General features: G+C 43.6%; 1 protein-coding gene across 8 annotated transcripts in view; it reads left to right on the forward strand.

Annotated features, from left to right (window-relative positions):
- The first annotated feature begins 947 nt into the window (after positions 1–947).
- The window catches only part of PDLIM5 (PDZ and LIM domain 5), a 126839-nt gene continuing 101652 nt past the window's right edge, over positions 948–26134 (forward strand). For 2 of the 8 annotated variants that reach the window (XM_071431650.1, XM_071431651.1), the window contains exons 1-2: positions 949–1296; positions 4174–4309. In XM_071431650.1, coding sequence (XP_071287751.1) covers positions 4214–4309 — 96 coding nt within the window. In that variant the 5' untranslated portion in view covers positions 949–1296; positions 4174–4213. Of the gene's footprint in view, positions 1297–4173; positions 4310–26134 lie in introns of all 8 variants that reach the window. The other 6 variants (XM_071431656.1, XM_071431657.1, XM_071431655.1 and 3 more) reach the window with 5 other exon arrangements.

A 26134-nucleotide genomic window follows, 5' to 3' on the forward strand; every position in this document is an offset into this window, starting at 1 on the left:
TGGGTTCACACACATCCAGGCACTTAGGGCACAGGTCTTCTAACCCAGCATCAGCTCCAGCCTGAGGGCTCCTGCTTGGGGTAGCCTGTGAGGGCAATGAGCACAGCATGACCAAAATCAGGCTCAGGGCTGTGCAAGTGACAGTAAAAGCAAGGGACAGTCCTCTGGGGCCAGAGGGGTGAGGCAGGGCTGTCCATTATGAGGACTGAGTGTTGTGTTGGACTGTGATAAATAAGAATTTAAAGCTTTCTTCTGCACTCCTTCTCCACAGTAAATGCATGTTTGAGGAGGGTACTGAAATCCTTTGAATCGAGCTGATAATGGTACTGTCAACTAGATGCACAATTCTTTCACAGCCATTTTTACTGGTAATGACTTCTTGTCGTGTGAAGTTTGGCAGGAACCTCAAGGCTCACCAAGGTGAGGTGTGTAGCTGAACGTGACTCTGAAGCGCCACTGCTGTTTCATCTTCGCCCCATTCCTGCCTCTCCCAAGGCAGCGGCCGTGGCTGGCGCTGGCAGGCCCAGCACTGCTGTCCCAGCCTGCCTGCCCCGCTCCACAGATTCCCAGCTGCATTCCCAGCTGGACAGTCCTCGTGTTAAAGAATTAGTCCTGTAACAATCCGATCAAGCATCACCTTAGAACCTGGCTCATTTAATGGACCCACTCCTACAGCGAGGCTGTGCCAGAGACCTTAATTTCTGGCGGATCCCGTCCAATTTCGGAGCTGATCTTAGGCATGGCTACTCTATACCTGTTTGTTCTTGTGCCAGCCTTCTGTCAGCTGCAACAGCTCGTCTGCCTCGCCGCCGTTCCCCCACTTTGATGTCCTCAGGGGGCGAGTACATCCCTGTCATTCCTCACATTAAATCAGCCAAACTCCCTCTTTCCGAAGGCTCTCCTGCTCCGCTTCAGGCTGAGCGGCTTCCCCCCAGCCCTGCCCGGCTCCGCACCCCTTCCCTCAGGAGGGGCACACGGGGCGCGGCCCCTTGCGCCTCGCAGGTGCGTCCGCAGCTGCGTGTGCGTAAATCACAGCGGGGCGAAAAGGAGCACTCCCCTGTTAAAAACCAACCAAAACAATCCAAACAACGCGGCTAACCTGGGCACCACGCGGGCTTTTCGGCCCCTGCCCCGCTCCGCAGCCTCGTCCCGCGGCGGGCAGGCAGGGCTGGGCCGGGCCGGGCCAGGGGAGGAGCGGCGGCAGACGGAAGTGAAAACAAGAGCGGGGGGACGGAGCTGCCGCCTCGCAGACGCGCTGCGGTGTCCTCGTCTCTCCGCGCTGTGCCGCACCGCCGGGTGAGTGCCGGGGCGGCAGAAAGCGAATGGAAAATAACCAGGGGGGAAAATCAGGCAAAAAGTCAGCCGGCTGGGCGGGTTTGTAAAGCTCCTCTGTGCTTATTTTCGTTTCATTTAACTTCTGTAAGCAAGGCGCGCAGCTTGCCGTGGTGGCGGGGTGCCGGGGTGCGGCGGGGGCGCGGCCCGGCCCCGGGGCAGCGCCTCGGGCAGCCCGGGCTGAGGGACACCTGCGGGGCTCCTCGTCCTCAGCCGAGCGCTGCCGTGCCCGAAGGGCTGCTCGGGCACAGGGCTCCGGTGTGCCCCGCTCCCCGGTGTGCCCCGTGCTTTGGGGCACCGGCGGGGCTGCACGCCGGCTGCCCCTGGAGCGGCTGGCGCTGTGCGAGCGCCTGGAGCCGAGACCGAGCGCTCCTGGGGGGAATTCTGGTCCCAGCCTGCGCTGCCTGTGGGGCTCCTCGTCCCGGGGAGGTGGGCAGAGGGGTGTGTTGAGGTGTTCGGGAGCTTGTGCCGTCCCTCCGGCACGGCCGCCCCGGGGCAGGAGGGCCCCGCTGGTGCTGCGGGACCGGCGGCTCCGAGCCCGGGCCGGCGTTCGGCCGGGGATTTGAAATTCCCCCTTCCAGACGCACCGAGCGTCTGATCGTCCAAAGGAAAGTTGCACAGTTTCACCCTTAGCTGGTTTGTTTGCGCAGTGCTCCGCACGTAAAGCGAAGTTGATGGTTCGCGGTGTTTCCCTCTGGCTGTTGCCCTAGGACATTTTAAGTAATTTGTTAAATAAAGCTTGGAGCGGGTCTTCTTTGTTTGCCGTTCCTTCCTGGTGTATCTGTCGGGCTAGAGATGCAGATATACCAGAATTAAGGGGGTTAGGAAGGAAAGATGAGTGATGCTGAGTGTGATGCGTGGTATTTCAGAGCGCAGTTTCTTCCCTCCTATTTCCAGTTGCTACAAATGAAAAAGGACGGTATCAATTCCTAACAGAATTATTTTTTTTTTCTGGGTCTGTAGCTGTAACGAGTTGATGCTCAGTTAAAAAAAAAAAGCTACACAGGTGCTGTAATTTCAATTGCCAGGTAAAGCCTGCTCACCTGTGAAACAACTGCACTATATGCTGGTCAGTCGATGTGTCTTGGTTTTCTGCAGCCTCATAATTTAGAGGGACCTGTCACTGCAGCGGTTTTCATTTAGCGGGAGTGAACAGAATGTGTATTTTTATGCTGAAAGAAATCTGTGACTAATTCAGATCCTCTTTTTAAAGGAATTCTGTGCGCAGGGCAATTAAACAACTTAGTTCTCGCTTTAGTGGTGATCAAGCCTCCTAGAGTCCTAGCTCGAACTTGGCGGGTACTTTTCTTCCTCTTTAGCCTCAGGAGAGCTCAATCTTGTGTGCTTCCCCTTCTGTTCACTGGTGCTTGTCGAGGCTTTTAAGGGTGGGTTGAGTCAGCGCCTGGGGTCAGAGCTGCCCCTTTGCTGGATGCCAGCAGGCAGTGGTGGATTGGGAATGGCCCGGTTACCCCGGCACCTCTGGTACAAGCTCCAAATTCTGCTTCCTAATATATGTCTATAGATCTCTCTATATATCCATATAATATATATGTATAAATATATCTCTATATATAATCTCTGTATATAGATATATATGTATCTTGTGCTGCCTATTGCCAATAGCCCTGCTCTGGTTACCTGAGTAAGCAGAGTAACTTTTGTCGGTGTGAATAAAAAAAAGTCTGGGTGGATCTCTGCTGCTTTGAGAGGTGAACCCAAAAACGTGCGTTGTGGATGACTCTCTTGGGGAGTGACATCCTTGCACCGATGGGGGCTGTGCGAGAGCCCTGCTCTCATGCTCCTTGTGGGTGGGCTGCATTTGGAAAAATCCACCGCCTCTGAGAAACTAACGTGGCCCCCGGCAGTGTACGAACAGCTAAACCCGGGCTTTTCAGAGTTTGGTGGGGTTTGCAGCCGCCTGCTGCTGCTTGGCTGAAGGTCCACCTTAAATGTCCCTATATGAGTATGGAATCTGGCTGTGCCCCGGTGTAGTCTTACACCAGCCTGCCCTGGTGTGCTCCTGCCGGGCTTCAACTATACAAAAATAGACGGCATCCACTACCTAAGATGTCATTGTAACATTACTTATCTGAGGTGGAGCTGAAGCCCTTATCTTTGACGCTGAACAGCGCTTAAATATCTCAGTTGCCTTTTAAAGGTAATTTGTTAGTCACACTTGTGGAGAGGGAGATGCTTGGATTTTGCTTCCTCAGCATTAAATCGTGACTGTGGATATTTTGCTTTAGTTCACGGCTTTCATTTGTGGGTTGGTTTTAATACCTGTCTTGTCTGTGATATTGTTTTGCCACTGTGAAGCTATGCTATAAAAATAAAAAAGTTGCAGGGACTTTTTTCCTCTGACGAACTGCAAAGTTGTGATGCTTTTGGCATTGTTGTGTTTAGAAATAAGCTTTGAGCTGATGACAGGGCAGCATATGATACTAATTTTGTTAGAAATGAATGTGCTAGTAGTGCTAATGTCTTCCATACTTCGATTTAAGGGATGCTGTCAATTCATGCTTGTCTCAATATTGACTTTTTTTTAAGCTGAGTTTTAATGCTGGATGGTTTTACCAGCCCTGCCCCACACAGTGTTTTGTTAGTGAAAAGTAGTTGTCAAACATTTTGGCAGCGGCAGTTCTCAAAGTTTTGTTTCTTCCTAAGCTATGGAGGAAAACAACATATGGGGAATAAAAGCACAGGTCATGACAGACCTGGTGTGGGGTTTTTGGCTGTTTTGCGGGAAGGGGAATACAGCCAAAGAAAGAAGTTTTTCAAAATCGCAGACAGTCCCTTTTGTTTTTATCATCTTTAAATTAAATCTCTAATCCTCTTCTGCAGGCATCAGTTCTTTGGATTTGGTCGGTGAATACCAAACATCATGAGCAACTACAGCGTGTCTTTGGTCGGGCCAGCTCCCTGGGGTTTCAGGCTTCAAGGGGGCAAGGATTTCAATGTGCCTCTGTCTATCTCTCGAGTAAGTGCATTTGCTTCTTTTCCTGCATGTGGGTATCTGTTATGCTGTGGCCAACCCACAACCTTCAGACAAAGCCATTAATTATAGACACTGGGGCTCAACTTGCCCTGTGGCATGGAGGGCTGTTGGGGGTCGGGGAGTGAGGGATAGAAAGGGGAAAATAAATCTTTATTGTTTAAAGGCTCCAAGAAAATTAGCTTAGGAAGGACTTGTTCATTTGAAATGGTTGTTTTATCTGCATTTGTTTATTCAAATAACAAAAGAAATTACCCTCGAATTCCCTTCGTTGTTCCCATCCAGAAAATAGGGATGCAGGGGTTGAAGGCTGACAGGAAACAAGCAATTTACTTTGCTGGGCTGAGCCTGTGCATTTCAAATGGGAAGCAGTGGGGGGAAAATCACTCGTGTTACACTTGTTTATTCAGCAGCTCTTAGCTGCTTGAGGATCTTGTGGTGCCTGTTATTGCAAATACTACCATTTGTAATAAAAAATTACTTAAATGACAGTAGTTGTAAATAGCAGTTCATCAATATGTGCCTGAGTGAACGTGCCAGTTTCTCATGAGTGTTTTATAGAGTATGTGCTCTGAACTGGTATTCAAAGGATTTGAGGAACTAAGTCAAAACAAATATGATCTTTGTACCCAGCACTGTCTAACTAGTTTCCTACTTTAAAACTGTGTTTTCAGCAAGGCTTGTCTTTCATTGTGGGCTAAGTTTCAAAGCCTTTTGCAGATGGCTGAAGCACTTTGCACATAAAATATAGGGACAAAGTTTGCAGTATTCAATTTCTAGGATCACTGGAAATCCCTGGGTGAAGGGATGGGCTTTTGATGGCTCTGTACCCTGACACCTTTAAATCTGATTAGCCAGGTGGAATCATTTATATACAAATGGCCCCTCCTCTGTCATCAAGTCTCCTCTCCCTTCTGCATTTTCATGGAGTTTAGTGACAAAGATGAATTATTTTTTACACCTGTTGGGATGGCAGAATTGATACTGCCCTGGGAGATGGAGCGGGTTTCTATTTGGGTTTATGCATCATGGTGATATTTTTAGCTAATCTTAACTAGTGTTTCAAACCCTTCCAGTTCGTTTAGTCTTGGCTTATCTTATCCACTGGTGGATTATGCTGGTGAAATTAAAGTACAGTTTGGCTCTGAAAAATTCTTTTTATATGGCTTAAATAGACTGCAGAGCTGTAGAAATGCCTGGGTACTGATTAGTACAGTTAATATCTGAGACAATAAGGGGTTGAAAGGCAGTTTATTCTTGGATTGCAGGGACTTTAAAACTGAACTGTAATTCAGTTTCTTGTTCAGTAGCTGGTTACTTGTACACTAATGAGAAATTTGAAGTGGAGATGTGGATGGAACTCCACTGATTTGGTGGTACAAGGGCTTTCATGACAAGGGTTTACAAAGGCACAGGAGCTTGCCTGCGCAGGGTCCAGTGTGTGATACTGACTAGCACTTAAGCACTATAGGCAGTCAGCCATGTGAAACTACCAGCTTTGGGAAAGGGTAATACTTTTTTTGTACAGGCCTTTGTTATCCTGGAGATCTAGAGTGCAGTCCTGCCTGCAAGCAGGCTTCCCATCTAAAAGAGGAAACATATGTTGGAATTAGCCTAGACTACAACTTTATTGCAGGAATCAAATTCGCTGTCGCACGGAGTAGCCTGGAGGAATTGGCCTCAAGAGCTACCTATAAAAGCCTCAGTTATGGGATTCCCTAATGACAAATGTCAGTGCCCACAAGAGCAGAACATAATGAAAGACAGGGTCTGGTGTGCTTTTGGAGCTTTAATTTGTTCATGGGCGGGGAAGCACAATCTCCACTTCACCTGAGCACCGCTCCTGCACTGTGTCTTCCTACTTGCAGTTAAAAGTATGTAAGTATTAGACTGCCTGGTGCGTTTTTTTATCCCCCCCCCCCCCCTCCTCCTTTGGATCAAAAAAAAGGCTTAGTTCTGGTATGCCAATCCAGCTTTGGCCCAATGGTTTTTACTGGAAGAATTCAACACCCATGTTCCTGGTATGCTAGAACACTGTGTTCAATTCACCCCCCCAAGCCGTTCTTTTTCTGATGCAGCATAAATTCCTTCCTGTATCTGAAGGCTGCTAATTAAATTATTTCAGCAAAACAGTAATGAGACAGCATAATTATGTTCCTTGGCAAGGAGGACTCTTTGGTTTGGTTTTGTTTTTAATTTGTCCTCTAGATGCTGAAGCTGAATGCTGGGCTGCAGAGGGCTAATTTCCTGCTTTAGTTTAAACTCCTTGAAATTAGGTTTAAATAAAGTGTAGTATATGAAACACAGAGGATACACTGGTTTCTAAAGATGTTTATCTGAAAAGTTAATCTCTTCACTAATGATTTGAACAAATTAAGATCTCACAGTTCCTCAAAGAAAGTTTTTAGTAAGTCAGTTGAGTTTGAACAGGATACAGTTTAAATGGGCGTATTCCTTGTTGCCTCTGAAGGGTAAAATGAGCCTGTTTTGTGTCCTTCAGTTGAAATTCTTATGGTCAGCTAAGATTAACATTAGTTCAGGGGTAATGTTTGACTTTCCATAAATTAGTATATTGCAGACTAGTCAGAACTTCTTAACCAATAGCAACAGTTATTGCGGGGTAATGTCAGTCACTTTATATAGCTGAGTGCTGTAAAGTTGCTATGTTTAATTATACAGCTGTACACATTTCATGGGAAGCAATAAACATGACGCAGGGGTTGCTGTGATGTGATGGTTATTACATGTAGCAGTATGTAATAAGTATACACTGTATATGCACACAGTTATGTGTGCATACATTACATGTATACATGGCCATATAACGCAAATGCACGTGCCCCTTTGTTTCATCAACTTGTATCTGGCTGGACTTCACCAGGGTGGCTTTTCCCAGTCCTCCTCCCTGCCTGGGGAAGGCACTTGTCTGAGCCCTGCAGAGTGCCACTGCACAGGTCAGGAATTTAACACCGGGAAGCTGCTGCAGGGTGGTGGGAGTGTGATGGGCAGTGTGGTTCCCATGAAGCAAGGGCCCCTGGGAAGGAACTTGCTCTGAAAATAAAAAGGGATAAAGGGAGGGTTGAGGTTTATTAACAGCCAAGTGTTAAAGTGGCTCAGGCTGCCACATGTCAGTGTACTGTGGGACTTGCAGGTAGTGAATTCTGAGGTGGCATTTGCATAATGAGAGATTGCAAACTGTGAGTAGCTGGCCTGCAGTGATGAATGCAGAAATTACTAGAGCCCAGGTGTGCAAACTTAGATTATTCTGAGTTGCTGTTCTTACTGTTTCCTCATGGTGGTTTATGTTAATTAAAGAAGCAACTGATGTCCTTATTCCTTCAAGACGTATACTATGATGTAAAAACAAAAAAAAGAAGGGAAAGCTAGAGGAGATGAGAAGAAGATTTGTTTGCGCAGCAGTTTATTCTCATTCGATACAAGGAACAAATGTAGTTTTGGAAATAAAGTACTCCAATATATTACTAGGTAGGATTCATGAATTGGCTCTCAGGCATGCTAAATTCTATATTAACAGAATTTGGGGTTAATCATATCTACAACATTTATTTTTTTGAAGTGCAACACAGTAGCTTTTAAAACTATCTATGCTTCTTTCAATTTTGAAGTAATATTATATTTGCTTTACTTTTTGGCGAGTTGATTAGTTCCCCATGCTTCTTTAACAAAGCCAGAATAATCTCAGTAAGCATGACTAACAGTCAAAACGGCTGTCCTCTGCAGGTTGAAATAAATGTCGTTTGGTATTGGTGATGTATTCATTATTTTGGGATGACCTGTGAGAGATTTGGATACTTGTTCCAAATGTCTGCTTGACATGTTAGTAGCTTATCAAAATTTTTGTGATGTAGTCTCTAAAAGGTACTTCTCTCTGTTTTATGGCAATATTCATGATTAGAAACAAGGAAATACTCAAGCAAAGCTATAGTTGGAAGATTAGATAGTCTATAGGCAAAATATACCCTCCCACCTAATGCAAATACAACAGATGTTTTCCTATATTTAAGTTACTTTCTTGTTGAATCCTGGTGACAAGTTGAGCTATTGTCTTTCAGAAGATGTTTTGCTGTTTGTTTTTCTCTTGCTGTAGGAATTAAATGGAATACAGTTGTGTTGAAATGCTTGACCTGACTGATAGCTCTGTTTTTCTACTGCAGCTTCTTTCAGTGTGTTTTCCCACAGCTTCTTTCTGCTTCACTGATCACTTTTCTTCTTCAAAATACCCAAAACAAACAAACACCACTCCTACCTCAAAAATAACCACTTGGGTTTGCAGTTTTCTCAGTTTTCATTATTTCAGCTATTTCAAGGATGTTTTTGTGTTGAAGTTGCAAGCTTATAGTTGACAAAATACTCATGACAATAAGTCTGTTGGCAAAAAATACACTCAAGGAGTAGGTGGGAGAGCAGTTCACCTTGGGATGAAGTAGGGAATGTGCAAGTACAGCACGTCAGCTGCTCACTATTCATCCCACATGAGCATCCTGACGTTCTTTATGCTGATATTGGGAGGTCATTAATATGTATGAAAATAGTGAGAAGACAATAAAAGGAAAATGATGTTTTGAGTAGACCTGGAGCATGTTAACTTTGGCTGACTAGAGTCTGGCTGAGCCTCTTGCCCTTGTGTTTGTGTGAATTATTTTATCAAGCTGTGTGTGTCATTTCCAGTAAAATCAAGTTTAGTATAAGTATGAAATAAGTTATTTTAATGGAGGGCTGGGGAAATAGTCTTTCAAGCAGGTATGTGAATAGGAGAGAAACATTAGAACTGCTGGCCTGGCCAGTGATAATTGTGTCAGTAACTTTACGCTTCATCCTGAAAGCTGCTGAGAGCTCCTAACTAAACCCTAGCTGGCAGCTGCTGGCATTGGTATGCTGGGTTGATTTGTTACTGAGTTGTGATGGTTTGCACAAAATGCAGCTGAAGATGCATTCCACTGCTGCAGCTGAGGTGGATTGGGAGCTGGCCGAATGGCAGAGCTCGGGCTGTGATCAATGGCACAGAGTCTAATTAGAGGCCTGCAGCCAGTGGTGTTCCCCAAGCATCAATCCTGGGTCCAGTCCTGTTCGACTTATTCATCAGTGACCTGGATGAAGGGATGGAGTGTCCCCTCAGCAAGCTTGCTGATGGTAGAAAACTGGGAAGAGTGGCTGACACAGCAGTAGGCTGTGCTGCCATTCAGAGAGATCTGGTCAGGCTGGAGTGTTGGGCAGAGAGGAACATAATGAAGTTCAACAGAGCACTAATACAGGGTCCTGCACCTGGGGAAGAACAACCCTGTGCACCAGCACAGGCTGGGGGCTGATCTGCTGGAGAGCAGCTCTGCCAAGAAGGACCTGGAGGACAGCAAACTCCATGAGCCAGCAGTGTGTCTTGGTGGCCAGGAAGACCAGCAGTATCCTGGAGTGTGTTAGGAAAAGCAATGTGATTGTGCTCCTGTACTGATACCTGGGTGAGGCTGCATCTGGAGTGCTGTGCCCAGTTCTGGGCTCCTCAGTACAAGAAAGACAAGTGAATGTTGGGGGGGTCCAACCAAGGGCTGTGAAGATGAGTAGGGGACTGGAGCATCACTTTTTGAGGGAAGTTCAAGAGAGTTGAACCTGGAGAAGACGTAGCCTGTGCCCAGGACAAGGGACAACAGACAAACTGAAGCACAGGAAGCTCCATCTCAATATGAGGAAAAACTTTTTTATTTCAAGTGTAGCAGAGCACTGGAACAGGCTGATGAGACAGGCTGTGGAGTCTCCTTCTCTGGAAATACTCAATACCCACCTGGACAGAATCCTGTGCTAGCTGTCACAAGTTAGCCTGCTTTAGCAGCAGGGTTGAACCAGATGCTCTTCAGACATCCCTTCTAATCCCAACCTTTCTATAATTCTGTAACTTCCTGGCACAGGTCAGAGATGCTGTCAGACATCACAGCCTGTAGCTGCTGATGCTGCTCCTGGGACAGCAAATGCTGTATTTTACAGGAGCTATCAGTACTTACTATGAAATGAATGGGATTTGCCAAGATACCAAGCAAGAAGTGTTATTCTGTTCAGTTTAATGTTGTTTACAAGATGTGGTTTACTGAAAAATATACTGACAGTGACAAATGAGCTACCAGTGCCAAAGTCTACATCCTCTGTGCACCAAGTCCTGAAGGAGCAGAGGCTTTCCTTTGGATAATTACAAAGTTCCCAGCTGCACAAGTGGTTTAATATGAGCAAGTGTTGAGAAAGTCCTAAGAGTGTCGGCTAGTGCTTCAGACTTAGTGTAGTTGCAAGCAACTGTCTTTAGAGAGCTCCTCAGTTTAACCTAAAGATGGAAAGAAGGATCCATTGGTATGGATGTAATTTCCTGACTGCCTCTTGTCTCACTGTGGTTTAACATCTTTGTGCTGAAAATTGGCAAAAGGGCTGTTTCCTCTGACAATTTGTTTTCCTTCCCTTGTCTATTCTGTTGTGTGGTTTAAAGAATGACAGACCAGCACTGGTGTGTGGGCTTGGGAAGAAGGGAGGGCATGGGGGAGAAGAGGCGTAAGAAAAGTGTCTGCATCTTGTTCTGTTCGTGACCTTATTGGTTAGACAGCCTCTTCAGACTGAGTAGGAAGAAAATTTAAAAAAAAAACCAGTTCCTCTGCTGATGTCATTCCACCAAAGGTGAAGCTGGCTGTACTGGGAGAAAAAGGAACTAAAGAGTTTGTAGCTGAGGGATGTCTGATGTTATGTGTGAGCACATTCTTTTTACATTAAAAAATGCTGGTTCTTCTTTTTTCCCTTATAAGTGATGGTTTAGTTACAGTATGAGGAATACAAACTAAATATTTCATGATGGAAAAACTAAAGTATTTTTTGCAATATCTACTTCTCAAAGACAGATGTAGTGAAAAAATAAACTCTGATTAGATGTTCAGAGCAGATGCAAAATTGGCAGTCCTTCCAGAGGCCAAAAGACAGGAGCATTTATTGAATAGTAACTGCAAAATATTAGGCATGTTTTCTTTGCAAGTTTCTCGCCCTGGAGGCCTGACAGCTTCTGTTGACTTCCCCACCATTTGGAGATGCTATTTTTAGTGTAACTGTTTTTCTCATTATTCATTGGCCGATGGCTATCAAAAGGCATTGTGAGAAAAGACATGGTGTTGAAGGGTTTGTTTGTTTGGCTTTGGTATGGAGCCAGGAGATAACATTGTTGGCTTTTTTTCTTTTTAATTATTATTTGTTTTGACTTTTTAAGAAAAGATTTCATATGTTACTAATATAAGGGAAAGTGTGAGAGAAAACTGTTTCTCATATGCCTAAGGCAGTGGAAATATGGGAAAGGTGATATTCTTCCTGCCAGTGGTCATAAAAAATGAACATTGAGGCTGAGGTTAGTTTGAACAAATATGAGGAATAGAATCATTGAATCATTTAGGTTGGAAAAGTCCTATAAGATCGTCGAGTCCAACCACTAACTCAGCAGTGCCAAGTCCACCACTAAACCATGTCCTGAAGTGCCACATCTACACATCTTTTAAATATCTCCAGGGATGGTGACTCAACCACTTTCTTGGGCAGCCTGCTCCAATGCTTAATAATCCCTTTGGTGAAGAATTTTTTATATATCCTATGTAAACCTCCCTTGCGACAACTTGAGGCTGTTTCCTCTTGTCCTTCTTGTTTGTTGGGAGAAGCTGACTCTCACCTTACTACAGCCTCCTTTCAGGTAGCTGTAGAGAGCAATAAGGTCCCCCTGAGCTTCCTTTCCTCCAGGTTAAAGACTCCTGGCTTCCCCCACTGCTCCCCATGAGACTTGTGCTCCAGACCCTTCATGAGCTCCCTTGCCCTTTTCCGGACACCCTTCGGCACCTCAGTGTCTTTCTTGTAATGAGGGGCCCAAAACTGGACACAGGATTCAAGGTGTGGCCCCACCAGTCATGAGTACAGGGGTACAATCTCTTCCTTGGTCCTGCTGGCCACGCTGTTTTTGACACGAGCCAGGATGCCATTGGCCTTCTTGGCACACATTGGCTCTTGTTCAGCTGCTGTCACCCAGCACCTCCAGGTGCTTTTCCACCAGGCTATTTTCCAGCCACTCTGCCCCAAGTCTGTCACACTTCATGGGGTTGTTGTGACCCAAGCACAGGAACTTCTCCTTGTTGAACCTCATTCACACCTCAGCCCATTGTTCTGTTGAGTTAGTTTGCTTCTACATGTGGCTATTACAAGAGTAGAGACAGGAGGGATGGAGGCCACTGCTAAGGCCAATGTTCCATGAGTTTGAATGACTCAAGTCTTCAGGGCAGTGACAGCAGTGAAAATATGACAGAAGTACCTCTTCAGGTTCCCTTGCTATGTGAGGTCCTCAAGCTGAATTTGCAGAGGGAGGTTCTATCTTTTCTTAGAAGAGCAGATAAGGGTTGCCTCCCTCTTTCCATTTATTTGCGTCTTTCATTGCTCACCTTTCAACACTGCCAGTTACTCGGGTGATGTCCCGCATGCAGTGGCTTTTCATCTTTTGTCACTTCAAGACACCAGTGCAGTTTTGTGTAGCTGCTTGGGTATGCTATCCCAAATAAATAGAGAGGTAGTATGGGGAAAAATGACATGCAGTAAGCTGATGATCTTATCGTGATACACACCCTTAAAGCAGATTAATAAGCTGTGCACCAAAAACTGTACTTTACACCAAAACTACTGAATAAGTAGCCACAGAGCACAGAAACTTGCAGAGCAGAAAATTTCAAGTGGAATAGTCCATAATATTTTACCACTATGGATTAGTATTGCAGTTTTTTTCTCATTTTGAGTTACTTTTTCATTTGAAACTTCAGCTTAAACAGTTAAGCTTAGTAGATGTAAGAGATAGTTGCAAGTATTTGAACGAATGAACTCTTGCAACTGCTGTCAGCTGTGCCTGTAGCAAAGCCCTAAAGTAAAATGTAATGCCTTGTGTGAAGTCCCATAGGCTAAAAAGTAGATCTTGCCAGGTCTCTAGTAGTCCTGTTGGAAAGGTCAAATGGTTTGCATGTTAACTGGATATGAAAGAAGTTTGACTTATCCTGGGCTATATTAAGGAATGATCTAACTCAGTATCTAGTTTTTTCCCTGACAAGTAATAAAACAATGTGAAGTACTTGCCCTGGGAAGGCAACCGAAAATTTTATTTTGTGCTAATTGTTTCATAGTTCTTTTGAAGGCCTGACTAGTGATTTAGATGCTAAGCCTGGATTAACGTAGAATGCATCAATTTCAGGAGGGTAAAATTCCCTGTTTATTTAGTTTTTGTATTTATGAATGTAATTGGACTATGTTTAGTTATTCTTGCACCCTAAATTTATTCAGATTGTGGAGAAAATGATCTCAAGTGTCTCTAAGTGTGATGCTGTATTGGTAGCAATGTCATTTGAGTTTTTTTAAAAGAAATTCTGTAGAGCCAAGGCAAAATGCTGTAAATACAAAAAATGCACACACAAAGGTGTATTTTTGTTATTAAAAAGATTGTATCACTTTGGTGGAAACTCTAGCTATAGAACATTTTGTTCAGAACCCTAGAAAAACAAAAGCAGCTTTGCTGTGCAGAAGCTCCCTCTGCCAAGCAGAGGAGCTCAATCTCAAAGTTTATAGTGCATCTGCTATTAAAGATTTTTCGATTTAATGTGCATCTTATTCATGACAAGCCAGCTGTAGTTTTGAGTCCAGTGTTTTCTACTGGTTCTGGACTTTGCGTTACATTGTGGAAGACATGGTTCATGGGATTGTTTATCTACAATTTGCATGTGTATCTGAGCAATACCTTTTGTGCTGTTCTAATTTTCTTTACCTAATGCCTTTAAAAGGAAGGACAAAAACTAACAAAAAGTTAGGGGAGATTTACAAACCACAGAGGTTGTGGAAGTAGCGTTGGGCTTGCTTTTATTTCACCGATAAGGAAATGGAAGCCTTGTAAAGCTTTAAACATCAAAGACCTCTTGATAGATTCATAGAATCACAGAATGGGCCAGATTGGAAAGGACTACAGTGTGTCAGCTGGTCCAGCCTCCCTGCTCAGGCAGTGTCATCCCAGAGCACATGGCACAGCATTGTGTCCAGATGGTTCTTGGATATCTCCAGTGAGGGACACGCTGCAACCTCTCTGGGCAACCTGTTCTGGTGCTTGGTCACAAGCACAGTAGAGAAGTTCTTCCTCACATTCATGTGGAACTTCTGTGCATCTGTTTCTGACATTGGTGAGGTCCCTTCGTGGTCATTTCTCCTTGAGGCTGAACAGGCCCAGCTCCCTCAGCCTTTCCTGGTTTGAGAGATGCTTCAGTCCCTTGATCATCTTTGTCACCCTCCACTGGACCTGCTCCAGGAGCTCCATGTCTCTCTTGTCCTGAGGACACAGCACTCCAGATGTGCCTTATCAGGACTGAGCAGAGGGGCAGGATCACTCCCCTCGACCTGCTGTCCGTGCTCTTCCTAGCTCAGGATCCACTTGACCCAGGGCACCCTACTGGCTCACGGACAGCTTGGTGTCCACCACGACCCCCACATCCTTCTCCACAGAACTGCTCTCCAGCAGATCAACCTCCAGTCTGTGCTGGTGCATGGGGTTGTTCTTCCCCAGGTGCAGGACCCTTTGTTGAATTTCAGACAGTTCTTCTGTTGGCTTTCTGCAGCTGCTCCTCAAATCAGTGTTTTGAATCTAGACTGAATGAGAGTGTTCTTTGGGTAGTATGCTAGCAATTGTTTAGAAATGAAAAGGCAACTCCCAAAATATAGATTCAGAATATATTTAGCCCTTGGGGGGTGGTGCACTGGTTCTTTGTAGAGGACTGATTGTTGGAGTCATGATTTGATCAAGTGTAATGTAAATAGTCATCAGGAGCCACAAACAGCCTTGCAGAGGAAGCAGTAATGGTTGGAGAGCCTTGCATCCCACCTGGCTGCCTGAGCTCCTGTCTTCTTTAAATCTTCTTTTAATGCTGAGAGGTGTGAGGAAGGCCCCCCCCTCCCCAAATATTGGTGCTCTCAAAAGTGGGAATAACCTTATGTAGTACCAAATAGTCTTCTTGCATGTGAATTGGCCCGCACCCCTGTCAGTGCTACTCACTGCTGAAGAAGGTTGGCAGAAGAAAACCTGTGCTTGCATTTTTGTGATGGAGCTTAAAGCCAAATCCATAGATGAAGTTCTTCCTCCATCAGTGCCCTAAGCAGGGGTAGTAGGTGGGACTGGTGCAGCAGAGGTTGTCTCAGCCCAACAGGCTTGGCCACAGGAGCTGGGTCTGCTGGCACAGTGGTGGCAGATACCTGGATACAGTACAGGCTAGAAGTGCTGAAGCCAGACTTGCTAGGACATGTCTGTCAGTGTACTAAGCTGTGAAAACTGCCACTGAATGCTTATTAAATAACCACTTCTGTCAGCTATGAATACATTCTCTTCTCCCCACTTTCCAGCTGTCATATTTTGGCAGCTGGCTAGAATCAAAAGTCACTGTAGCTGGGGCGTACATGAATCTCCTTTGAGAGCATAATTTGTAAATTAGTTTGGCATTGTGCAAATCGATTGTAATCCTGTAAATACTAATAACCCAGGCCTTGGCCCTGGAAAAACACTCAAGGAAAAGTGCAATTGTGGGCATATAAATTGTTACCCTAAGATGACTCTTGCATAAGGCTCAGCCTGTATCGATGTACATCACAGCTCAGCACCTTGCAGTTTTGGTTCTTCAAATTTGTTACCAGGAAGAAAGAATCACAGACTTGCTTGGAGGAGACAGTTGACCTTTCCCAGACAACTTTATACTTTGTCTCGAAGATGCATGAGCCAGTGATTGTTAGCCTAAGAGAATTGACTAGCAGAGATGTTTGTGTGGCATCCAGAGAACTCAAATAGAAACAGGCCTTTACCAGACAGCCAAATTCCATCAGTAAATCAAGTGCTTTAGTAGTGCTAACTCTTGCCCTGAAAATGTAGAGATGCTCCATCCCCTTTTCTCTTTGCAGTATGCAATTATTGCGTAAGTTATAATTTTTAAACTAGAGATTACTACCCTCAGAGCATGTCCTTTTTTGGGTGGTTTTGTAAAACTTATGAACTGCTGGTTAAATAATTGAGCTTATGAACAAAATACAGATGAGTAGGTGTTTTTGACTGAAAGAACAAATTTTACATAGATATCTAGAAATGCAATTCACTTTCAATGTGAAAACCTAAAGAGGGTTTCCATGAGGTGTGCACTTAAAGCTTGGAGGCTTGAATTCTTGCACTATCTCTCTGGATAAAAGTATCACCATCCCTCTTTTGTCAGAGGGAATGTGAAACTCACTGGCCAGTGGAGTAGCTCTTCTGTGGGAGTATTTTCCTCCATTGACACATCTCCACTTCAGCTTTAAAATGTACAAACTGCTGATCATTGAAACTTAAAATTACATTAATTAGTTTTGATGTCTGAGCTGATGAAAACTGCTGCTGTTGCAGTTGACAGCCCAGATCAGTTCATACGTCTGTTCTGGATGGTGTGGGATGAAATAACTGGAAATTACTCACAGGAAACTCTGATTACAGCAGTCAAAGGAAGGGCAAACCAGTTGGTGTTGATGCTTTACTTTGTAACCTCCTACCACTGTGGAAGGCCAGACTGCTGGGGTGTTCTCCCACTGCTTCCTCCTTGCAAATGAATGTAAGGCATACTTTTGGCATTGGGATGGAGGCAGATGGGTGAAGTACAGGATTTTGGATGCCTTAGTCATTGACGTCAACTGGTTCCTGACCTCATCCACTGGATGGAGTGCCTCCAGTGCTTCTGCTAACTCTGAATGCCTGCTCTGTCACTCATTCACTCTGTACCTTTTTTTTCCTTCTTAATTGCATGTCCTAATTTTCTCATTCCTGCTTTCTACATTCCATTTCAGAATTCCGTTCCTTTAGCAAGGAATGTATTCCCAGGGCACAAAACAAGGTTTTGTAGAGATTTTCCTGTCCTGCTTTGCCCTGATGATGATTACCTAATCAGCCTCTATCCTGCAGCAGGGACTCATTCCCTTGAGAGAAATTTCTGTATGACTTGGAAGGGGCCTGGATATGGGAGATAAGGCCTCACAAGAGGGAATTCCTCATGAAGAAAAATATTACCCAGAATGAGGGGATAGAGATGAGTGTAGTGGAATGTGTAACTGCTGTGCTTCTGGGAAAGCATACACTTGAGAGGGGTGGCATGCAAATAGTTTAGACTTAAGCACAATGACATTTAAGTAATGTTAGTGTCAATTCTAGGAAACGATGGGTATTATGAATTAGGAAATAACCTCACTTCAGTATTTAAGATAGCTAACCACTCAAACTCAATCAGAGTTGGTTTTCTAGTGCCATTTTTTTCAGTTTCTGAAAAATAGGTTTGAGTTCTTTAGTTTGTTGTCTGTTTTATCAGAAAGAGGAAGGTAGTTTTGCAAGAACACAATTTGTACCGCCTTTAAGTTTTGTCTTTCCTTTTCTTAGCCTGAAGATTTGTGCCTTACTGCTGAAATAATTCTACCAGGAGTTTTTGCTCTTAGTTATGATTCAAGAGAAATGCTGATCAGAGTCCATTATTACCTGTGACGCTAACAGGGTTTAGGATTAATAAAGCAAATGAAGGGATAGGAATAAAAGAAATAAGAATTAGGAACCAAAAAAATCACAAGCTAAAAAACGTACAAAACTAGTGAATATATAGTATGTTTGTCAGAGAGCTCCAAGTGACAAATGATAAAAGAGCCTTGGACTCTAAAGCAGGTGGTATAAGTAGCTATAGGAATAGTTTGTCTCTGTTTTGAATTGCATTAGTACTGCATTGCAAGTCTGTAACCATCCTTTTCCTTCCCATTTTTCCGAGCTGTGCCAGTCCTTGCAGAGTGTAGTTTGTCCTGTGCCCAGCGCTGGTTTTCTGTTATCAGAAAAGCAGGGCTGGATATAGGCAGCTTTTGCTTTATGGGTGTAATTACAGGAAATGCTTCAGCATCAAGAAACAAGCTGCTCTTTTATGAGCAACTGGGTGCCCCTGGATTCCTGAATAAATACTGTCAGCAGCACGCGCATGCTTTGGGTTTCCAACCCAAAAAACACTGCAGGCTTCTAGGGAAAATTCTGTAGCTGGGTTACATGTGAGGTGGAGAAATGGGTTTGGAGATTTATGGTGGCTTTTAGTTTCCTGACAGATTTTTGACCTTCCTGGGCATGACTCAACTGTGTATTCCAGTTTCTTGCTGCCCAGCGTGTGGGGCTGTCTTTTGGAGCCTGCCACAAGATCCCTTCAGCGCTCCCAACATCATGGCAATGCTAGTGGCTTCATTCCCTCAGCTGCCTCAGGCCATTGTGATTCAGGAGGGCACAGGGGGTTTAGGTGTCATTTGCCCACGAGACTGTTACAGTGTGATAGGGTTAAATGTCATAAAGAAGGTAGCAGCTTCATTGGCTTGATCTCTGTTAATAAATGAACTCTACAAGCAAAGTGTTGGTTAAAAAGCATGCAGAAGATACCAGTTTGGCCATTCCCCCATCCCTTTTATTCATACTGGGAGGAAGAGTAAAAGTTGTTGTTGAAAGGCTTGAATAAAATGGAGCCAAAATCTGTGTCATCAGAGGGGCCTCACTGCAGCGTGCCAGATCTGAGTTAGTTTGCCAGTTGTCCCATAAAGAGGAGGAAGTGCTTTGTGATGTGCACCAGTAACCTCATCTGGATGTTAATCAGGACCACACATAGCTGTCTTCAACCTCTTGCTGTCTTCCTGTGTGTTGAAGAGATATTCCTAAAGCATCTCTTCCAAAACTGCTGCAGTCAAGATTATAAAGGAAATCAGTTACTTTTGCTGCTGCTGTTCTGGAGTGTCAAAGTAACTGTGAATTTTTGGGAGGGGAACATTGCGGGGGGTTGCTTTTAAGCTGCCAGTCCTTTGTATTGATGTGCTTGTATCAAAATCTGAATTCAGTTTAAATCATCAAAATAATCCTTTGGTCTTGCATTGCAGATTTAGGAAAAGTAAGCTGGAAAACCCAGCAAAACCTCAGAGTGTATCTTGGCAATAAAACTGTGAGATTAAAAAGCACTACTTATTTCTAGGGCCTGACTCATGGTTTTTGAATGTGTGAGGGTGGCAGTGCTGGCTGGTCAAGTAGCATTATAAATATTTCAGGACTTTTGGGCACAGAGCTGTGCCAAATATTTTTCTCGTGTTTGGTTTTCTTTCCTAATTCCCGAAACAAATTTTTGCAGATCTCTTATAATCTGGGTTGTGTGTGAAATTAAACAGACAACATGTCAAATCTCAAAACTTCTGGAAATGGTGCATCAAATTCAAGTATTTAAATCAATTACATAGTGACCAAAGTGTTCTTGACTGTCTACAAGCTGTTTTATTGGGACATGGTGTATGTAGTTTCATGTATATGTGGTACAGGAAAGTGAATTACAGAGCAGCTGGCTTGCTAGAGATCTTTAGAACTAAACAGTGCATGGCCTGTGTGGTAGAATTTTACCCTGTTAGGAAAGTAAATTGGGCAAATTGGCTGATTAATAATGGTGGCTCCAACTTCTGGTGTCAGCATATGCAAAGCAAAAGCCGTGGTAGTGTGTGGAATAATTGAATAAGTCTTCCTGCCTTCCAAGAAGCCCATGGTGCCCTGAAACTCGTTCAGCCAAGTCCTAAATGAATTATCCTCTGACAGATTGTGCTCTGGGGGAAGTATATTTCTATTAGTGTTTACAAGGCATTGCAAGTTGCAGCAGGCACAGAATGTTAAAAGATGGAGAAGGCTTTCAGCGGATGTGTGTGGGAATTTCTTGCTCAGGACTTCATTAAACACTGGCATGTGGGGTGCTGCAGGCAGAGAGGCAGCAGGTCCTCTACCATTCCACAGAGCCACTTCTGGCAGTGTGGGGAGGAGTGGGCAGAGCAAGAACTGGCCTCATGCATTTCTTGGGTGTGACTTGACAGAAACACTGAACAAGGGCCCTGCAAGCTTTAAAATGGGAACTGAGCTGATAATTGCTTTTCTCCAAGTACTGAATGTGTAAATGTGAACAAGCTGTTTGATGCAGTACTGAAATAATGAGGTTTAGAGCTATGTGTGGGCAGCAGCCTGTGGAGGGTCTCTTCTGCTTGTGGTATTCTGGATGAAAAAGATGAATGAATGCATACACTTATTTCTGTTATTTGTCTGTCAGAAGCATATTGAGTCCAAGCTTCCATGCTATGTGGATAGGCCCTTTAATGAAGAAAGTTTTGAGCTTCCTTTGCCTTTCAAGGATTCAGAGTCACAGAATGGGTCAGGTTGGAAGGGACCACAGTGGGTCATCTGGTCCAGCCTCCCTGCTCAAGCAGTTCTAGAGCACATGGCACAGAATTGCATCCTGTTCTTGACTATCTGCAATGAGAGACTCCACTCCACATCCTCTCTGGGCAATCTCCAGTGTTCAATCCTCTGCACAGTAAAAAAGCTCTTACTCGTATTCAGGAGTTGGAACCTCCTGTGCCTCAGTGTCTGCCTGTCGTTTCTTGTCCTATCAGTTGGCACCACTGGGAAAATTCCGGCTCCATCCTCTTTGCACTCCCCTTTTAGATGCTTAGATTGATGAGGTCCCCTCTCCTGGGCCAGATTTACTGGTTTCTTCTGGTTTGGAGGAGATGAGACTTTAGCTGGTGAAAATTCTGTATTACTCCACAAATCTTCTTTGCTTCTTGTGTTTGCTGCTCTTCTAAGAAATATATGTTATGTGGAGGAAGTCCTTGTTAACAGGGGATGGAGCACGGCAGGCCAGATTGTGAGGAAGTGTTGGAATAAGTAAATAGTGGGTAATAGTAACTTGAATCTTTCTTGAATATATGTAGGATATATACTGCTTTAATTATAAATTTTATAATTATAAATTATAAACTCTTCAAAAGCACTTCAACATTAAGATGCTGGAAGTAGGTATGGGAAAGGTCTAGATAATGTTGCATACATATCTGGGCTGGGCCCAGCCATTGTGAACTGTGGGGATTGTAATGTATGTAAACTCTCATGACTTCTCCTCTCGCAGAGAAGAAAGAATGTTGCTTACAATATGTGCCTTATGTCTCCATATGCTATTGTTTAAAATGAGTAAGTGAGAGCAGAACAATGAGAATGTAACAAATTTGTGAGTGAATTACTCTACACAGTTATTACAGGACATAATTTCAGTGCATTTACTTTGAAGCTGGATTTCAGTGCAAGACAGGGCTCTATATTGTAAGTTAGATTTTCCCTCGGATTTTTAACCAATACATTGTGGGAAAAAAATTAATTAATACAATCCCCTTAAGAGAAACTCCAGCCTTAATATCTTTTCCTTTCTTTATTTCGTTCACTCTTGATATAGAGGAATATGACAGCTGGCATGATGCCTCCATTTTGAATTTTGCCATTTAGCATTTCTGGCAGCTGGATATGTGTAGAAAGTTGTATAGGGACAAATCTGTTTTTCATACCTTTTGTAGTCTGTTTTTCATCAGATAGAAAAATGTTAATACCCCCTGAACTTTCCTCCTTTGGCTCACCCATACACTAATTTACTGGAGCATTTCCTGTATGCTGTCTCTGGGTATGGAGCTTGTGCTTTCCATCTCTGCTTCATTACAGATCTCCACCAGCAGAGAATGGTGCCTCATTCCCAGGCTTCTTGGAGTACTTCCTAGGACAGTCCAGACTTGCATACTGCAGCAAATTTGCAATGTGCAAACTTCTGGAAGGGAATTTATCCTAGTCTGAAGTGAAACTTGAAAAAAAGAGACTCACAGAATGGGCTGGGTTGGAAGGGACCTTAAAGATCATTTAGTTCCAATGGCTCTGCTGTGGGCAGTGACATCTTTTGCTAGACCAGGCTGCTCAGAGCTCCATTCAACCTGGCCTTGAATATTTCCAAGGATGGGGCACCCCCAGCTTCTCTGGGCAACTTGTTTCAGTGTCTCACCATGGTGACAGTGAAGAATTTCTTCCTAGCATCTAATCTAAATGTACCCTCTTCAATTTTAAATGCTTCACTTTGTGGGTTTGTTGCAATACTGTTGGTATTTCCTATATCCCTTAGCAGAGTTTCCTAAATTATCTGGTCAAAAGAAATCTCCCTACAAAGAGTTACTGCTTAGAAAAGAAAAGCTTGGACAATCCTGTTTCTTCCACGTGTTGAAATGTATTTTGGTACTAGTAAATGAATATTTTCATAAGTGATGAATAAAACCTTGGTTTTCAAGAGATTTTTTTCTTGCTTCTATAAGTGTGCTTTGGCTTTGGTAACTTACAAACAAATGAAGAATACAGCATAGAGCTGATTTGGCTGTTGAGTGAATATTTTACATTTCTTCAGGGTCCATGAGAAAGTTTGTGTTGTTTGTGGGCAAATTCCATTCAACTCTGCCCACTGTGCTTTAGTATATAAGCAGATGCTAAAATTTGGACATTTGAACATGTGGGTATTGGGATTGACATCACTGGTCTGGAGTGGTCACCTCCTACCAGCACTCTGCTTAATGATCTTACCTTCTACAACTTTTCCTCTCCACTGTTTTTTTTCTTTTTTTTCCTTTATAGTGAAGCTGAAATAAGAAGGTGGTATTTTCCTTGCAAATATGCCTTGCTCTTCCACTTCACTGCTGGTCTTGAATGTCGATGAAACTGTAATTTGTTTCTCTTTTCCAGTTCTTTAAGACTTGCAGGTCTCCTGAGAACTCAAATATTTTTGCATAGGGGAAAAAAAAAATCTTAGATTATTTGAGCCAGGCTACAAAAAAAAAAAAAAAAAAAAAACAAACCCAAAATTTAAAAATGCAGGAATCAAACCACAAATAGTCACACCTTTTAGGGGAGGATAAGATGATATCTCTCAAAAAGCTCTTCCTCATCAGCAGTTATGGAGAAATTTACTTTGGTGCTCCCTAGAAAATATTTTGAGTTATTAATGAACTTTGAAACTTGATTTAATGTTATTTTCCACAGTCAAGAATGTCTCGAAGCTCTTGAAATGCCAACTTATCAATTCTTGCAAGGAATAAACAGACTCATGTTGACATAAGTAGGCTTTCATGTTTATTAGTTTATAGTGTAGACATAAAATGTGCATGTATATGTCTCTCTGCCTGGTTTGTTTTAGTGCTGCAGAACGGTGAGGAGGGATATGTTGCAACACTAAGTTTTTTGTTCAAAGTACAATCTGATCTGCTGCCAGCAGGCACTGGAGAGCTGTCATGCCAGGCCCAGCATTTTATTGATGCATACCAGCCCTGACACAGAGGTGGTAACAAATACCTGCCGGGTCACGGCTTTAAACGTTTTTCAGCGCAGCCCTATTACCAAAATGTTCAGGATCAAGTATGGGTTTATGCATTATCGCTGAGTGTTGCAGTTCAGTTTGGGGTAGGTGCAGTGTCTGCAGGCACCCACCACAACTCTCGGTCCAGGATTAGGAATTGGCTCCCATGAAAAGCAGGATCTGCCCTGGCGCCTCCTGGGGAAGGTGTGGCTTGGGCTGTGTCCTGTAGGGCAGCTTCATACATGCAATAGTTTGCTATGGCCTGACCATTCTGCTACTTGGCAGCACCGCAAAAAAAAAAAAGTGATTTCTAAATTGTTTGTGAATTTGAAGTGAAAACCAACCTGATTTGTGTGTTTTCAAGCCCCTTCCCTCGTTGGGGTCTCAAAGCAGAAGGGATGAATTTCACTGTCAAGACAGACAAGTGGCAAAGGTCTCAAATTCTTTCCTCTTGTTTGTTGTATTTCACATACCTGCTGGAAGCGTTTGTCACCTGCCCTGGGAAGGAGCAGAGGCCTGAAATGTTTCAGTGCTGTGTTCTGTTTTTGCCTTGCCCTTTAGTGGGAAGTATGTGTGCAGGTAATGCCCCAGCTATGGCACAGGCTGTCCCCTGTCCCGCCTGACCTGTGTCCCAGAGCGTCACACCACGTGTGTGCTGCTGGGGCTGCTGCCCTGCCTGCCTCTGCTGACCTCGCTGCACTTTCTGCTATGGCTGCCTGAGCCCGGCCCTGGGAAACCACCCAGGCCCTTCCCTTTGTGCTCAGCAGACTTGAGGTGGATACTTCTGAATGCTTTTCTTATTTCTACATTAAAACAAGGCCTTTGTTCACACTTAAACAGTGAAGTTTGGAGCTGTAAATCAGATGAGGAGACCAGAGATCATAGCTAAGCTCAATTGCAAACTCAGCTTGTTTCTCTCTGTTCAGGGCAAGACCCTTTTCCAAGAACCTATGGCATTTTTTCACTGCCTTTGGGATACTGCTGCACGTCTGGATTTGGCAGAAGCATTAACTGTCTCCTGTAATTCTTAAAACCCTAAAGCTGTGGCACTGCTGTGCTTCACCAGAGAACTGGACATGAAGCCAAAGGTTCATTATAAAGCATAGCAGTAACACAATCTATAGCAGAATATTAAAGTGACGTGCTGGCTGGATGTGCTGTGGTTTTAAATAACTTGCATTCATGTCCCCTGAGTGCCAGATGAAAGTTTAGACTCTTGCTGGGCAGCCCACACCATGCTTGGAGTACACTGTTCAACACGTAGGCTCTGGGGCACCAGTGTCTCTTTTGGAGACCTTTCTCTATCATTTGCTCTTCCATTTATTTTTTAATTGGACCGAGGCGGGTGGGTTTTTGTTTGGGCGGGTTTTTTTTGTGTTTTGTTTTGTTTTTTTGGAGGGGGGGTTTATATGTGTTTTGGATTGGGTTTTTTGTTGTCTTTTTATTTTTAAACCAAATTAAACTCACAGCTCTGAAGATGAAGCTCTCGCTTCCTAAGCCATATCTGTCTGGAGATAAATGGCTATGTGCCATTTAATTCCTGTTCCTTACCACCCTCCTGCCTTTAGTCACACTAAATTAGGATAAAGTGATTTTATTTTTACTTCCAGATGGTATATTTGGGGGAAACAGCATTTGACCAAGATTAGATTTTTGGGCAACTGTGCTCAAATGTGTTAATTAGATCCTATTTAAAATTTGAAACTACTATTTAGAAATATTTAATTATGTGGGACTAAACCATCTGTCATTCCATCAATGGATCCAAAAGATCATATTTTTTGGAAAAAGAAATTGAAATGTTTCTCATTAAGGGGCAGGGTTGGTAAGCCCTGAGACTAGTACTAGTTTCTTTATTTGGTGTATCCCAGAAACTTAGAGGAGCTCACCTGGAATTGCCTTTGTAGTGATGTGTATTTATGTGGTTTACATCGTCACTAAAAATTCTTTTCCAGTCTTGGGGTGTTTCCTCTGGCATTACAAGTTGGGTCTTTATGGTTTGAGAGCTCCTCAGCTCTGTTACTAGCAACCTGAGTAGGAAGGTGCAGCCTGAAGCACTGACATAAATCTGTGTTGCTTCAATCCTGCTTTTCCCCTGACCCCATGTACCACCCCCAGCCTCTGTGCTACTGCCACTGCTCATCCATTCACATAGTAAGCTAAGAGAGCACAGAAATAGACTTTGTTTTCATTTTAGGTGGGTAATACCATCAGCTTTTCAGTTAGAGATATGTGCTTCTTAAAAGTTGTTTTTCAGGAAACCTACCTGTAACTGCAGGGCATTATGTTATTGAAGTGTCATGTTTAATGATATAAATTGGAAGTTAGAGCACATTCTTCCTTTGTTTTGGGGAGGTTTGTGTAATCCTGCCCCAGGGACATGAGAGTTTCCTCGCCTGTGCTGAGAAATTAACCATCACTTGTTGCTGACCTGGGTTAGCTTCAGTGATATAAATCTAAATCTATGCATGTCTGATTAGTAATGCTTCACAAATTATTTACTTCTGATGCTTTCATTTTCTGTATCTTTTGT

The sequence above is a fragment of the Agelaius tricolor genome, unplaced genomic scaffold (genome assembly GCF_023055355.1).
Source record: "Agelaius tricolor isolate 1412-34295 unplaced genomic scaffold, bAgeTri1.0.p SCAF_8, whole genome shotgun sequence".
Classification (NCBI taxonomy): Eukaryota; Metazoa; Chordata; class Aves; order Passeriformes; family Icteridae; genus Agelaius; species Agelaius tricolor.